The sequence below is a fragment of the Rhinopithecus bieti genome, unplaced genomic scaffold (genome assembly GCF_001698545.2).
Source record: "Rhinopithecus bieti isolate Rb0 unplaced genomic scaffold, ASM169854v2 scaffold_3875, whole genome shotgun sequence".
Lineage (NCBI taxonomy): Eukaryota > Metazoa > Chordata > Mammalia > Primates > Cercopithecidae > Rhinopithecus > Rhinopithecus bieti.
The window spans coordinates 455,426-468,938 of record NW_016804422.1 but is presented as its reverse complement, the minus strand read 5'-3'; the positions used below and the strand labels follow the sequence as shown (position 1 = coordinate 468,938).

Genomic DNA, 13,513 nt, shown 5'->3' with positions numbered 1-13,513 from the left:
TCCTGGAGCAAAGGATCCAAGATGTAAGCATGTAAGGTCAGAAAAATATGAGGCCCCTTCTTTCTTTTTTTTTTTTTTGAGACGGAGTCTCGCTCTGTTGCCCAGGCTGGAGTGCAGTGGCGCGATCTCAGCTCACTGCAAGCTCCGCCTCCTGGGTTCACGCCATTCTCCCGCCTCAGCCTCCGAGTAGCTGGGACTACAGGCGCCCGCCACCACGCCTGGCTAGTTTTTTGTATTTTTAGTAGAGACGGGGTTTCACCATGTTAGCCAGGATGGTCTTGATCTCCTGACCTCGTGATCCGCCCATCCCGGCCTCCCAAAGTGCTGGGATTACAGGCTTGAGCCACCGCGCCCGGCGAGGCTCCTTCTTTCAATGGCGATAACCACACGGCACAGGCGATCTACACGCTGGCTACACCTCCATTCAGAAGACCCCACCGGCAGTCCCACCAGGTGGACTCCTACTGCCCATCTACAGATGGGGAAACTGAGGAGAAAAAGGAAATCACTGGCAAAGGTCACAAGGCTGATGGGTCAGTGCTGTAGCTGCGATCTCGCCTGGCACGTCTCCCTCTTCGTCCAGTTGCCTGGTCCACGCTGCCCTGGAAGCCAAGTCACCCTCACAGACTCATTTCTGGAAACCCTACTTATGAAGAGGCTGGGGGATCTTATTTCAGAAGTAAACAGGATTTAGTTGGCCCAGCTCTGCTATGTGGCAACAGACCTGGTCCCTAAGTGGTGGAGCAGCTTTGGCTGAAGTGAAAGAACCGGGGTTCCCCCCAGATTCAGGGTAAGCTGCTTCCCCTTTCTGGTCCCCTGTTCTCCCATCTGTCTCTGACAGCTGCCCCTCAGTGCCAGTCACTAACCAAAGCTGCTCATTTCTGCCCTCCCCAGGGCTATGGCTCCTTGACCCCTGGCCCATGCCTATGCAGCTCATGGATGGATCTCAGCTTGCCTGGTTCCTGGTCTCCTCAAGCCCTCTCCCATCCCCTGCCCTGACCCTGTCTCAGGGTCTATCTGTCTGTTCATCTGTCCATCTGCTTGACCACCTAAGGCTCCTCTCCTCAGAGGCTGCCAGACCTGATGACTGGGGACACAGGGGAGGAGAGAACCAGGGCTGCTCAGAGGGATCGTGAATAGAAGGCTGGGAAGCCCCACACTGAATCTTCAAAGGCTTCATGACTGCTGTGCTAGGTGGAGACTGCGTGCCCTGCTGACCTTTTCTAAGTCCCACCCCATTGCCTAGGGCTGCCCCTGCTGGTTTCAGATGCCTGCCCAGCCTGCACTTGGCAGTCCTGTGGGATGAATATGTGAACTGAGAATGGCGAGTTGCCCACTTGTCCACCAACCCTGCCCAGGGAGGGGATGGACCCTAGGCACCCAGGAGGCTGAAGGATGGGGCGTCTTGCCCTAGCTGATCTCCATAACTGGGCTCCAGCTGGTGTTGACACAGCAAACATGCTGCAACTCCCATTTGTCGAGGCACAGAGTGGGCAAACACAGGAGGCTGCAACAAAGGGCCCGACAACCGTGACCAGCCTCTCAAACAAGGGCCCCCAGGCCTGTGCCAGGAGGCAGGAATCTTCGAGCAGCTGGATACTCTGGCCCTCAGAGGTGAGAGCTGGGGACAGGGCCCTTGATGAGGCCCTCAGAGAGGGGAAGGCTGGCAGGAGGCCCTGCAGCCCAGGATTGTTTTACACATGGGGCGGAGCTAAAGGAGGACAGATCTGTCTGTCCGTGGGGCCCGTCCCACGTACCATCCCCAGAAGCATCCCTCCCTGGACTGGTGCCACCAAAGCCTGGGCATAAACTCTGATGACAGATCTGTGCAGCCACACTTGTTTCAATTGTACTGGTAGGGAAACTGAGGCCCACAGAGTGTGAGGTTTGCCAAGGGCTCAGTGCTGCTCAAGTGTGAGGGGCTGCAGCACAGGACATGTGAGGGCTTTGATTCTTGGCCACCTTCTATGCTCTGGTTCCAGTCATGGGCACCCCGTGCCATGCTGTACCTGCCTAAGGACCCTTGGCCACAGGTTCTTTTTTGGGGCAGTGCAAGGTCTGGACTGTGTGGGATGTGGTCTCTGGATGGGTCTCGCCTAGACCCCAGGGAGCCCCGTGTACCCCAGGGAGACCAGCCTCACACTGCATCTGCACATGTGCTCTGTGGAGCCTGCCAGTGGGCAAGACCCTCCGCCACTGCATGCACGCATCCCAATACACATACATGCGCTCTCCACCTCAGGACCTTGGGCCCTCTTGCTCCCTGATTCTCCCTTGCCTAGCTAAATCCTCCCTCCCCCCAGGTCCCCTGGGCCTGGTCAAGTATCCCCATGGGCTTGCCCCATGGCTCCACCCTTTGTGGCATGCATCATATCACTGCCATCTTCAGCAGACTGCACTCCTCAAGGGAGGGGCCCAGTAGGTCTATTCGTGCTGTCCCCGTACCTGGTAACCTACTATCGTGCCAGCACACAGCAAGGGCCAGTGCTCACTAAACAGAAGCTGAAGCAAGGGAATCTGAGGCACCTAGTATCCCAGGACAGGAGGAACCAGGGTCAAGGTGGAGTCTCCTCCAGGAAAACCTCAGGTGCCCCTGCCCAGGTCACCACGGCACCTGGGGCCGGTGAAACCTCAGGTGTTAGCTTGGGGAAGACAGCTGAGGGTCTAGGAGGGTCCCAAGGGCCTTCTTGCCACCCTATGCCCCCTACCCTGGGTCTGCAGCACTATGCCTTCCCCAGCAGTGCCTCTGTGAGCCTCAGCTTCCTTCTCCCATAGGCACTCACTGCCACAGAGAGGCATTGCTCACTGTATTTTAGGGCACAGAAAGTGGGGCCAGAGAAGTGACTGGCCACTCCCAGGGCCATGCTTCCATGAGACCAAGCTTCCATATGTGGATATGCAGCTACCACCCCAGAAGTCAGGTGGAGAGCCCTGTGCCCTGCCTGTCACCCCCACGCACCCTCTCTCCTGCAGTGGAAACTGATGCACAGGCCGAACCTTCCAGGCTCCCCTCCCAGCCCCCAGTACTCCCATCTCAGCGGATTCAGACTCAGTTCGGCTCACTCTCACTGCTAGGCCAGTGCCCAGGCTGGGAACTGTACTGAGATGCCTTCTTTCTTCCTTTCTTCTACCTTTGGAAATTCCACCTGCCTTCCAAGGCTCAGCTCAAATGCTACCTCCTCCAGGCTGTCTTCTTAGACTTGCCTGTCCCATGTTAGCTGCTCTGCACATTGGGAACCCACAGCCTGTTGCCCGTCTCCTTGAAGTCTGGGCCCCAGGGCAGGGATTAGCCTGGCCACCGGCTTGCCCTTCCTCACATGCACCTACCCTCCCCCAGCCTCGCACATGAGGATTTCAGAACAAAGAGCCAGATACTATTAAAACTCAATTAAAATTCTTACTTTTCTGATCCTAAATTAGGCTGATTTGTCCCTGTGGCACCTGCAGGCCCTTTCCCTCCGCCTCCTTGCATCTGCTCCCTTCGCCAGCTGGGACCCCCAGAGAAGAGGGCACCATCAGGGGATCCTCCCTCTACGCAGGCCTTCGCTGGGGAGTGGAGACACATATATCTCCCTCCCTTGGGGTTCATTTTCTCCATTCAATGGACTCCCATCTCCCTGTCCTGGATTCTTCTCCTCTGGAGGTGAGGTACAAGGGTATTAAAAAGGAAACTAGGGGCAACAGCTCCCAGCCTGCACTTGGAGCCGTCTCCCGGCCATCCTCTCCAGCTGCTCCCCAGCAACCCCCAGTCGAGGTCCTGCCTCTAGGCCCTTGTTCATGCTCTGCCCTCCACCCGGCATTCTCACCTTCCCTTCCTGCCCCTGGCCTTTCCCTTTGCCCCAGCCAGCACCACTCTGCTTCCTCCCAATCCCTGGGAGCTCTGGGAGGGGCAGGTACACAGGCTCAGGAGCCAGGGTAAGCAAGGGGTACTGAGACCTTGCCTCACCCAGACAGTGACCAGGGTTGACATCTAGTCTCAGACTCTGTTCTCTCATCTGTAAAACGGGCATTCTGCCCCACAGCAAGTAGACATTGGAATCACACCTGGCCTAGGGCCAGGCTGGGGGCAGCAGAGGTTTGCTGAATGACTGAGTGAGCAAGTGAAAGACAGGGAGGCTGCATGGCACTCCCAGGGGAGGCACCTGGCATCAAAAGCAAGGCCATAGGGCGGGAGAGGCTCTTGCAGTGAGAGCTGGGCCTGGGGCATCTCAGCCAAGGTGTTCCCACAGGTGGTGGGGTGACACCAGTCACGACACCCAGGGTGTTGAGCTTCTGGGCCTGACACATGCCTGCAGTCAATCCCTTCCTCTGACCTTCAGCCACTAGGGAGAATTTGGTGGCTGGGTACAGGTGTCTGGAATTGACCCATCAGGCTCTGTGGGCCTTGGGGTGATGCACATCAGCCCCCCTAGACCCTTCCTTTGACTAGCAGGTGCTAGTCAGGAATGATCACAGCGCTTCTGACCCCTCCTGAGGTCCCCGCATCTTGGAGGAGGTCCCAGGAGACGGGCCTGCTCCACAGGAGCAGTCTCAGGAGCCAGAGAAGCTCAGGCCCAAATCCACAAGCCAACCTTTCCCAAGGCCTGGCAGGCTGGGCCAGGCCCTTGTCTGACCACCACTAGCTCAGGCGGGTGGGTGAAGACAAGAGAATGACTATTTCTCCTGAGGATCTTTGGCCATGCCCCAGCCATGTCCCACCTGCACTGTCTCCCTTGACCTTCCCAGGGAGACCAGCTCCCAGCTGGAGGCCTCCAAGGGGTCTTGGAATTCTAGACCGCCAGACAGAGATGCAGGCAGGGGAGGCCGTCCCCACACTCACGTCCAGCTGTTGGGGGTAGCGTCTTTGCCCAAGGCTCATGCTGACCCCAGGGACCCTTGGGTTTACTGTCCCTTCTGCACACATCCAGGCCACCTCGTCCAAGGAGCCCTCTCTGATGCCCATTCCTTGGTGGTCACTCTGCTACCACATGCTCCCTGGTCTCTCCTAGCATTCACCACCAAGTCCCTTCCTTATCTCCTTGCCAGCCAGCTCTCTGGCTGCCTCCCTCTGTAGGCGGAGGGCCCCAAGGGTGCCCACACAATGGGTGTCCAACAGATGCCCAATCCCCAATGCTTCCCCCATCCCTGGGGACCCCCAGCTGGCTCCTGTGGGCGGCACCTTGCCAGGAAGCAGCGGCACTGTTTGGGTGAGGGGAGAATAATCAGCTGTAAACGCTGCAATCAGGCAGAAAAGGCTGCTTGGGCGCTTGGCGCCCACGCGTGCGCCTAATTGGCTCCACGTGTCTGCGGCTCCTTTCAAGAGCAGGAGAGTGGAAGGGTCAAGATCTCTTAATGTTCATAATGGAGGGGAGGCAGAAGCCATCGCCAGCCCCACATAAACACCTTTTAATTGCCCAGAGAAGGGTGGGCGGAGGCAGCCAATGCCACAGGATTTCCTGCCTGTCCATCCACCATTACTGCACCTTTTAGAGCTTCCCTAGTGTGGAGTCAGAGCCCAGAGGCTGAGCCCCAGCCACAACCCAGAGCCACAGCCCTGGCATCTGTTCTACAAATGTTCACGAGTTTGCAGAACTCATGTTCTGTTCCACACCAGGCCTTGGCAGTAGGCGACACCCACGGCCTGGTCCTCCGGGGGCCAACCTGTTTGTCTCACCCTCATCAGTGAATGCACCAGTGGACCCGGCTGAACTGCCCTCCAGCTGTCTCAGTGCCAAACTTTCCCCCACATCTTGCTGCCTCCTCCAGGCAGCCTTCCTGTGACCTCTCTGGACTGAAGGGATCTTTCTCCTGCTGGCCTTTCCGCCTGCACCTCTCCGAGGCCCCCAGTATCTCCCTGCTGTGGCTCCCATGGCTGCATTTCTGTCCTGTTAGGCCAGTGGTTCTCAACTGGGGCAACTTTGCCCCCAGGCCACATTTGGCGATACTTAAAATTATTTTTGGTCGTGACAACTGGAAGAGTGGTGTACTGCTGGCATCTAGTGGGTAGAGGGCAAGGGTACTGCTAAACATCCCACAGTGCACAGAGCAGACCCATCGCAAAGCAGGATGCGGCTCAAGGTGTCTAGATAAGGCTTTAGAAAGGAGGTGGGAGCTGCGCAGGATGGTCTCCTTCCTGACAAAGGGAGCAGTCTGCTGCCCCACAGTCCCTGGCTCCCTCCCTGGCTCGCACCTCCTGCCCCTCTGAATGCCCAGCCCAGAGCCCAGTTCCTGAACAGACCCAGTCACACTGCCAACAATGCATCACTTTAATTGGGTTAAGTGGCCATTAGCAGCAAAAGCAGGGCGGCTGTGTGCAGAAGGGTTTTTAATTTTACTCTTTAAATGATGCTCATTCCCCAGAGAGGCCACCAATGGTGGGAACAACGCCTGCTGGAGCCCCTAGAACCCAGGCCAGAACTGCACGCCACCCCCTCCCATCCATGTGAGCCTCATGGGGGTGTGGGAGGGGTGCTCAGTGTCTTGTTTTCACTGCCCAAGGAAGAAACTGAGGGGGCAGGGACTTGCCCAAGGTCACTAGGTCATCAGAGAGCAAGCCCCTGTCAGAGGAAACCAGTGCCCCATCTCCTGTTCCCTCGACCCTGTCCCGCTCTGGACAGCAAACACCACATGGCCACTAATGGTAGCAGAGAGGAGGGCAGTGGCTGGGGAGCCATTTGTGGGGTCTGGAGCCCAACTATCTGGATTTAAACCCTGGTTTTGGCCAGGTGCCATGGCTCACACCTATAATCCTAGCACTTTGGGAGGCCAAGGCGTGCAGGTTGCCTGAGCTCAGGAGTTCGAGGCCAGCCTGGGCAACATAATGAAACCCCAGCTCTACTAAAATACAAAAAAATAGCTGGGCATGGTGACACGCACCTGTAATCCCAGCTACTTGGGAGGCTGAGGTATGAGACTTGCTTGAACTTTGGAGGCAGAGGTTGCAGTGAGCTGAGATCCCACCACTGCGCTCCAGCCTGGGTGACAGAACAAGACTCTGTCTCCTAAATAAATAAATAAACCCTGATTTTGCTGTGAGACCTGGAGCAAGTGGCTTAAGCTCCCTGAAGCTTAGTTTCCTCAATGTGAAATAGAGAGTAGAGAGCAACCCAGCAACCTGTGTGAGGATTCAGAGCAATACAGAGCATGCAGGTTCACTTCAGGTCTGGCACTTGGTGGGCACTCAGAGGCCAGTAATCCTGGAAAGGAAAGATTTCAACCATTTTTTTGGGAAAAGTCCTGAACTCTGAATCTACACAGAATCACCTGTGGCACATTAAAACATTCTGATGCCCTGCCCCCGAGCCCCCCAGTCCCCCCAAGAATCTGATGCGCTTGATCTGAGGCAGGGGCTGGGTGCCATGATTTTAGAAGCTCCTCAGACAATTCCAATGTGCAACCAGGGTTCAGAAATGCTGCACGAAGGCAAAGGTTTGACCCTTAGGACAATGGGAGGGACCTGAGTGGGAGGATGGGAGGCACGGGCATGTTAGGAGGGATTCTGGGCTTAAGCCTGGGGCTGGGGTCTCCAGGTGCTAGATTCCTAGCGGGGCCTCCCACCGCCCCTGGTTTGAGGAAGGAGGCAAAAGGGCCCCCTGGAAAGCAGGTTTCCAGCCACCACGTTGATGTCCTTCCGGAACCTGCTCTGGCCTTGTTGTCCTAGCCCTGGGCTTCCCTTTCTCTAAGAACCAAGCCCGCTAAGCCTCGATACCCTTGGCTGTGTCCCTGAGAGGAGACTGGAATCTTTCCCACTGGGGTCACCCCTCACCTAATCCTGGGCAGGGCCTTCCCTTCCCCCATGGCCTCTCCTCTGAGCCACACAGCACAGGATGGTGCTGCAGGGGCACAACCTCCAAGGGATTGTCCACACTGTCGTCTTTATAAGTGACACCCCTGGAGTTGTGAAACCAGAAGTGCTGGGCAGGGAGAGTACTCATGTCCTGATTTCATAGGAGGAGAAACTAAGGCCTGGGACAGGACTGGACTGAGAGTTCCATGAGGGCAGAAACAGGGCCTGTCCTTCATCACTGCACCCCCAGCACCTGAACAGGGAGTGGTACACAGTAGCCAGCGGCGGATGTTGGTGAATAGATGAAGGAGGAATGTAATGATGAGGGGGTGGTCTTCCCCAGAGCCAGGCCATAGGCCAGGGCCCAGCTGGGAGGGCAGGAGAGTCCTGATTTGGGTCCAAGTCTGCTATAAGAACTTAGGCACCTCCCTGTTCCTCCTGGGACCCAAGACTCTGAGAGAGTGGGCCCTAGTTCAGAGGCCCCCATCTCCCTAGGTAGTCAAAATTCCAAGACAGGTACCCCTCCGTGTTTCTGAAGCTGAGGGCCCAGCCTATTTCCCGGACTTGGGGATGCTGGTTGCTTGCGTTGCAAGGCCCCTGATCTGGCCTGCTCCCTCCTGACTCTTGGCCCCAGCAACCACCCTTTGCAGCTTGGAGAAACTCGTTACAAACATCTGATTGTCCCTGATTAGATGAGACAATGAACTTCCGTCCTGTGTTGCTCAGCTCCCTCTTTGCAAGCCCCCAATTAGAATTCCAGACCAGAGCAAAGGATTTAAATTGGATTACTGGATGGGGTACAGGGAGACAGGAACAACGTAGTGGGGTTGGGGTCCAGTCCCCAACAGCCCTCCCTTCATATATACTCAGGCTGCAAACCAATGTGAAAAAGGAGAAAGGGACCACAACTTGATTAAAAGCACATTTAAAACATAATTAAGACCAAAGCTCATCTTCAACAATTAGGACCAAGCAGCAGGAAGGGAGGTCCTCCCCTTCCTCTGGGGATATGGGCAGGAACATCTCGTGTGTCTGGAGCCGGGGGTGCTGCAGCAGGAGGAGTTCACTGCCCAGGAGTGCTGGGAGGCCACGGGCTGTGGGCTCAGTGCTCGCCTCAGGAATAATGTGGGGAGTCAAGGTGCTGGCTCAGAGTCAGGGAGACCTGAGTTCAAATCTTGGCTCTGCCATATCCTGGCCTGATACATGGCACCTCTGAGTCCTAGTGTCCCCCTCTGTGAAGCGGGGGTAGCCAGGGCTTCCTTCTCCGGGTTGCTGTGAGAATGATGCATGATAGACTCAGCGCGTGGTGAGTGTCTGTCTGGTCAGTGCATGCCTTTCCCCATCATTTCTCATAAAAAATAATTTCTGGGTCGGATGCAGTGGCTCATGCCTGTAATCCCAGCACTTTGGGAGGCCAAGGCGGGTGGATTACCTGAGATCAGGAGTTTGAGACCATCCTGCCAACATAGTGAAACCCTGTCTCTACTAAAAATAGTAGAGACATGGGCGTGGTGGCGGGCGCCTATAAACCCAGCTACTTGGGAGGCTAAGCCACGAGAATCGCTTGAACCCAGGAGATGGAGGTTGCAGTGAGCCAAGATTGCGCCACTACACTCCAGCCTGGGTGACAGAGTGAGAGTCTATCTCAAAAATAATAATAATAATAAACAAATAAAAGAAAAAGAAAAAGAAAAGAATTTCTGTTTAGTGCTGGCTATCTCAGGCCATGGCTGGGCTGCAGGTGCAGTGGAAGGGAGAGACACCTGTCTGCCTCATATGGCAGAGTCCAGCAAGGGGGGGATGCAGGGAGAGGGTTGGGACCAGGACCTCAGGCCTTCAGCTGCTCCTCCTAAGCTATCGGAGTTGACTGTTCCTTTAGGGGTGGGGAAAGTGGCTTGGAAAGAGACCCCAGCCCTGTGATTCCCAAAGAGCTGGGCAGGAGGCTGGGTCCTGGGCTCCATGCATGGAGGGTGGGTCAGGCGTCTGTCTCTGCCACCACTCAGCATCCCTGCTGTCCCACAGCCTGGGTGAGTGGCAGGCTGAAAGGCCTGAGGGCTGCCCCTTCCCACATTTATCAGACAGTTCCAACACAAGTTTGGGGCTGGGTGCCCACATTTGTAAACTGGACAGGGGCAGCAAAGTTGGGAAGTAGTGTGCAAATGAAGGGTCTGGAAGGAAGTGGGGCAGAGACAGAGTTGGAGAACAAGGGAAAGGCAGGAGAAGGGCATCCAGGCCCGCCCAGTTCAGAAAGGCAAGAAGGTGGGGAGCGATGCACTGGCTGAGAGAGGCGAGAGTAATGGGCTGCTATCCCTGCAGAAGGTGTGGCTCTGCCTGCTCCCCGCTGTCTTCCCACACTCATGACCAGAAGATCCTGAAGGTTGGGTGGGGCCCTGCTCTGGGTCCTCTGGGTGGGAGGTCCTCAGAGTCCACCTTCTCTGGGAATCTGGCCCCAAGAAGCAGCCTCCACCTATTCCATGGCCCCAGGTCACATAGGGACAGGCAGGGGATCCCATGGAGGACAGCAGGGCCCAAACTCCTGGAGAAGGAAATTCTGGTTCTCTCTTAGGACTGGATATGGCAGGGTGTGGGCTGGGGTGGCCACCCCGACTTAACCTAGCCAGGACCCTGGCCTGAGCCTGGGCACAGCTTGTGTAGACTTGCTCATTTAAAAAAAACTGCTTTATTGAGAAACAATTTATACACCGCAAATCCACCCAAATAAAGTATACAATTCAGTGGCTTTTAGTATATTCAGAGTTGTGCAACCATCGCCACAATCTAATTTTGGAATATTTTCATCACTCCGAAAAAGAAACCCTGTACCCATTAGCAGGCCTTCCCTATCCCTTCCCTTCCCAGGCACCCATGCATCTACTTTCCATTTCTATGGATTTGCTTATTCTGGACATTTCATAGAAATAGGATCACACAATATGTGGTCTTTTGTAACTGACTTCTTTCACTTAGCATAATGTTTTCGGGTTCATCCATATTGTAGCAAGCATCAGGAGACTTCATTCCTTTTTTTTTTTTTGCTTTTAAAGAGATGAGGTTTTTACTCTATTGCCCAGGCTGGAATGCAGTGGCACTATCATGGCCCACTGCAGCCTTGATTTCCTGGGCTCAAGCCTCAGCCTCCTGAGTAGCTGAGACTACAGGTGTGCATCACCATGCCCAGCTTCGTTCCTTTTTATTGGATTAGTTTGTCTTTGACGCAGGCTGGAGCAACTGCAGGTATGCCTCTGATCTGGGGGAAGCTTGGATGCCTCTCACTCATTTACATATGACCTTCCCTGGTCACTTGGCAGCTGAGAAGCCCCATCTCACCTACTCTCCCTCGGATGGGTTGATTGCCAGGGGTCTGCCTGCTTTGTCATGGCAGCCCAGCACGTTCCTGTTACCTCTCAGAACTACAGTGGCCTGAGGCTGACAGGCACAACCTCTCTGAATATAGGGGCCCAGATGAGGGAGCAGAGAAACATTCAAAGCCATGGGCAGAGCAGCCCCCATCCTTACGTGGCCTTCTCTGTGGGGCTTGCAGAGCCCCTCGACACTCCCTCCAAGAGAGCCTGCAGCCTACCTCAGGGGCAGACTCCACTAGCAGCAGGTCACTATCCTGACCAGGAGCCCATCCAGGGCACCACCCATAAACAAACCTGGGGACCCAGAAGAATGGGAAAACCCCAGGCCCGGAAGGAGGGAGGGATAGGGCCTGCCCCAGTCCCAGCCTCAGGCTCACACAGAGCCCCAAGACTCCAAGTCACCACCTCTCATGCAGCTACTCCAGAAAATATCATCCTGTTCCTGCCGCGGCTGCCCACATTCCATGTGGGCACAGCCCTGCTGATGCTGGCCCAGCTGAACTCAGCAGGGCCATGTGATGAAGGCTCGGGACACTGCCCTCATGGTGCAGGACCTCTCCACCTGGCCCTTCCTCAGCGCCCCTCCAACCTCCGCCCCCAACACACACACCTACCTTCAGGGCCTGCACCTTCCTGTCCAGCAGGCTCTCAATGTCCCCCGCCACCTTCTCCACCAACTTCTGAGGCTCATTCTCCTGTACCTCGAACAGGTTCCGGTTGTCCTTGTAAATCTGGAAGGAAGCAGAAGCCAGGGGTGAGACCAGGTGGTCCCATGTCCCCATGCCATGGCCTCTGCATACCCCTCTGCACAGCTCACCTCAGCACAGTCCTCACCCGCACCCAGACCCTGTCTTTGGCCTCCAAGAGAGGGCATGGAAGGCCAGCACCCCCACAGACTTGAAGGCAGGGCAAGGCCAGGGGCTCCGTAGCTTGCATCTGGGATGAGAGCCCAGTTTAGGCTGGTCGTTGTGGGTGGTGGGATGGGGTTGTCACGGCCTTCCCTGGGCCTCAGGGCCCCCCCTTTCAGGGTCATGAGCAGCCCCTCCGACTAGCTCAAGGTAACTGAATAGCAGAGGGGAAGGGTGGGCTGAAGAGGAGGCAGGAGGTTGAGGGGAGATGGAGTCAATAAGCACACACTACACACCCCATCCCAACAAGAAGATGCTCACATCCATGCATGTGCACACACACAGCCACGGCTCCGCACTGCTCGGGCATCTGGACCCCTTTTCGTGGGTGCTGCCCCAGGGCTCTTACAGAAACTAACAGGAGCTCTGGGCAATCCTACGGGCTCCTCTGTCATTCAGGGCACAGAATATGGGGAATGGGGACCAGGGAGGAAGGGGCAGGTTGAATCTGCCCAGCCTTCCTCCAATGGGGGTCGGTGCGCAGGCACATGTGGCAGTGTAAATCTGATGGTGTGTGTGTGTGTGAAAGAGAGAGACAGAGAGAGAGATGGCTCAACATATCCATTTGTGTGCACGTGCCTGTATGTTGGGGCTGGGGTGGGGTTAGAATCTCTAACCCCCTAGGGGCTTGTGAGTCTTAGGAGCAGATTTCTGCAAGTGTCTTTGTTCACGGCTGGGTCTTGGGTGTGTGTGCGTGCGTGTGTGTGTGTGCATTTGTATGCGTCATATACCACGGCATATGTCTCCAAGCCTGACTGGGTCCATGTGTTCATTCAGGTGACCCAAGGAGGTCTGTGCCCCAAGCACAGGCTCTTTCACCACCAGAGGTCACAGAATAGGCTGCTGTGACTGAGCCGTGCCACCAGGCTGAGCAGAAGTGGAGGGACATGGAGAGACAGAGAGGAGGTGATGAGGGGAGATAAGGAGGGGGGAGAGGCAGCCGATGAAAGACAGACAAGCAGTGAGAGATAAGGTCGGTAGAGTGACAGCGAGAAGGCAGGGAGATAAGACCTTGTCATCTGACAGGGGGACGGGGTGGAGGGGGTTGGGTGCTGCCAGAGCCCCTGCCCTGCCGCTACCCAGTGCCTGGCAGTCCAGGGGTTAAAGCAACGCACAAAGCCGGCTCAGGCAATCTTCTCCTCCTCCCGCCACCCCCATCCCTCCCGGCTTCTCTTTTCTTTTTGTCCTTCTTTTAGAACAAAATAATTTGTGGTGAAGTCGCTCCTTCCCGCAGAGCAGTGGCAATCAGGGGGCGAGACTTGAGGCCTGGCCACATGGCCAGGAAAGAGACAGGCCCCGAGTGAGTGCCAGGCCAGGATGTTCCCTGGGCCCTTGGGCCCTGCCTCAGGACAGAGATTCACAGAGGCAGACAGTGATAGAGACAGAGGGTAAGGAGGGGTTGGACCCTAGGGATCACTGAGGAAAGGCAGGGAACCTACAGCCTAGCATCTTACTGTTGGGGAAACTGAGGCACAGAA

At 56.1% G+C, this 13,513-nt stretch overlaps 1 protein-coding gene across 1 annotated transcript in view; it reads right to left on the bottom strand.

The window, feature by feature from the left end:
* The window catches only part of CACNA2D2 (calcium voltage-gated channel auxiliary subunit alpha2delta 2), a 154,745-nt gene that overhangs the window by 68,202 nt on the left and 73,030 nt on the right, over positions 1-13,513 (bottom strand). Inside the window, exon 3 of the mRNA XM_017867945.1 lies at positions 11,742-11,858. Within this exon, the coding sequence (XP_017723434.1) occupies positions 11,742-11,858 (117 nt within the window). The remainder of the gene's footprint in view (positions 1-11,741; positions 11,859-13,513) is intronic.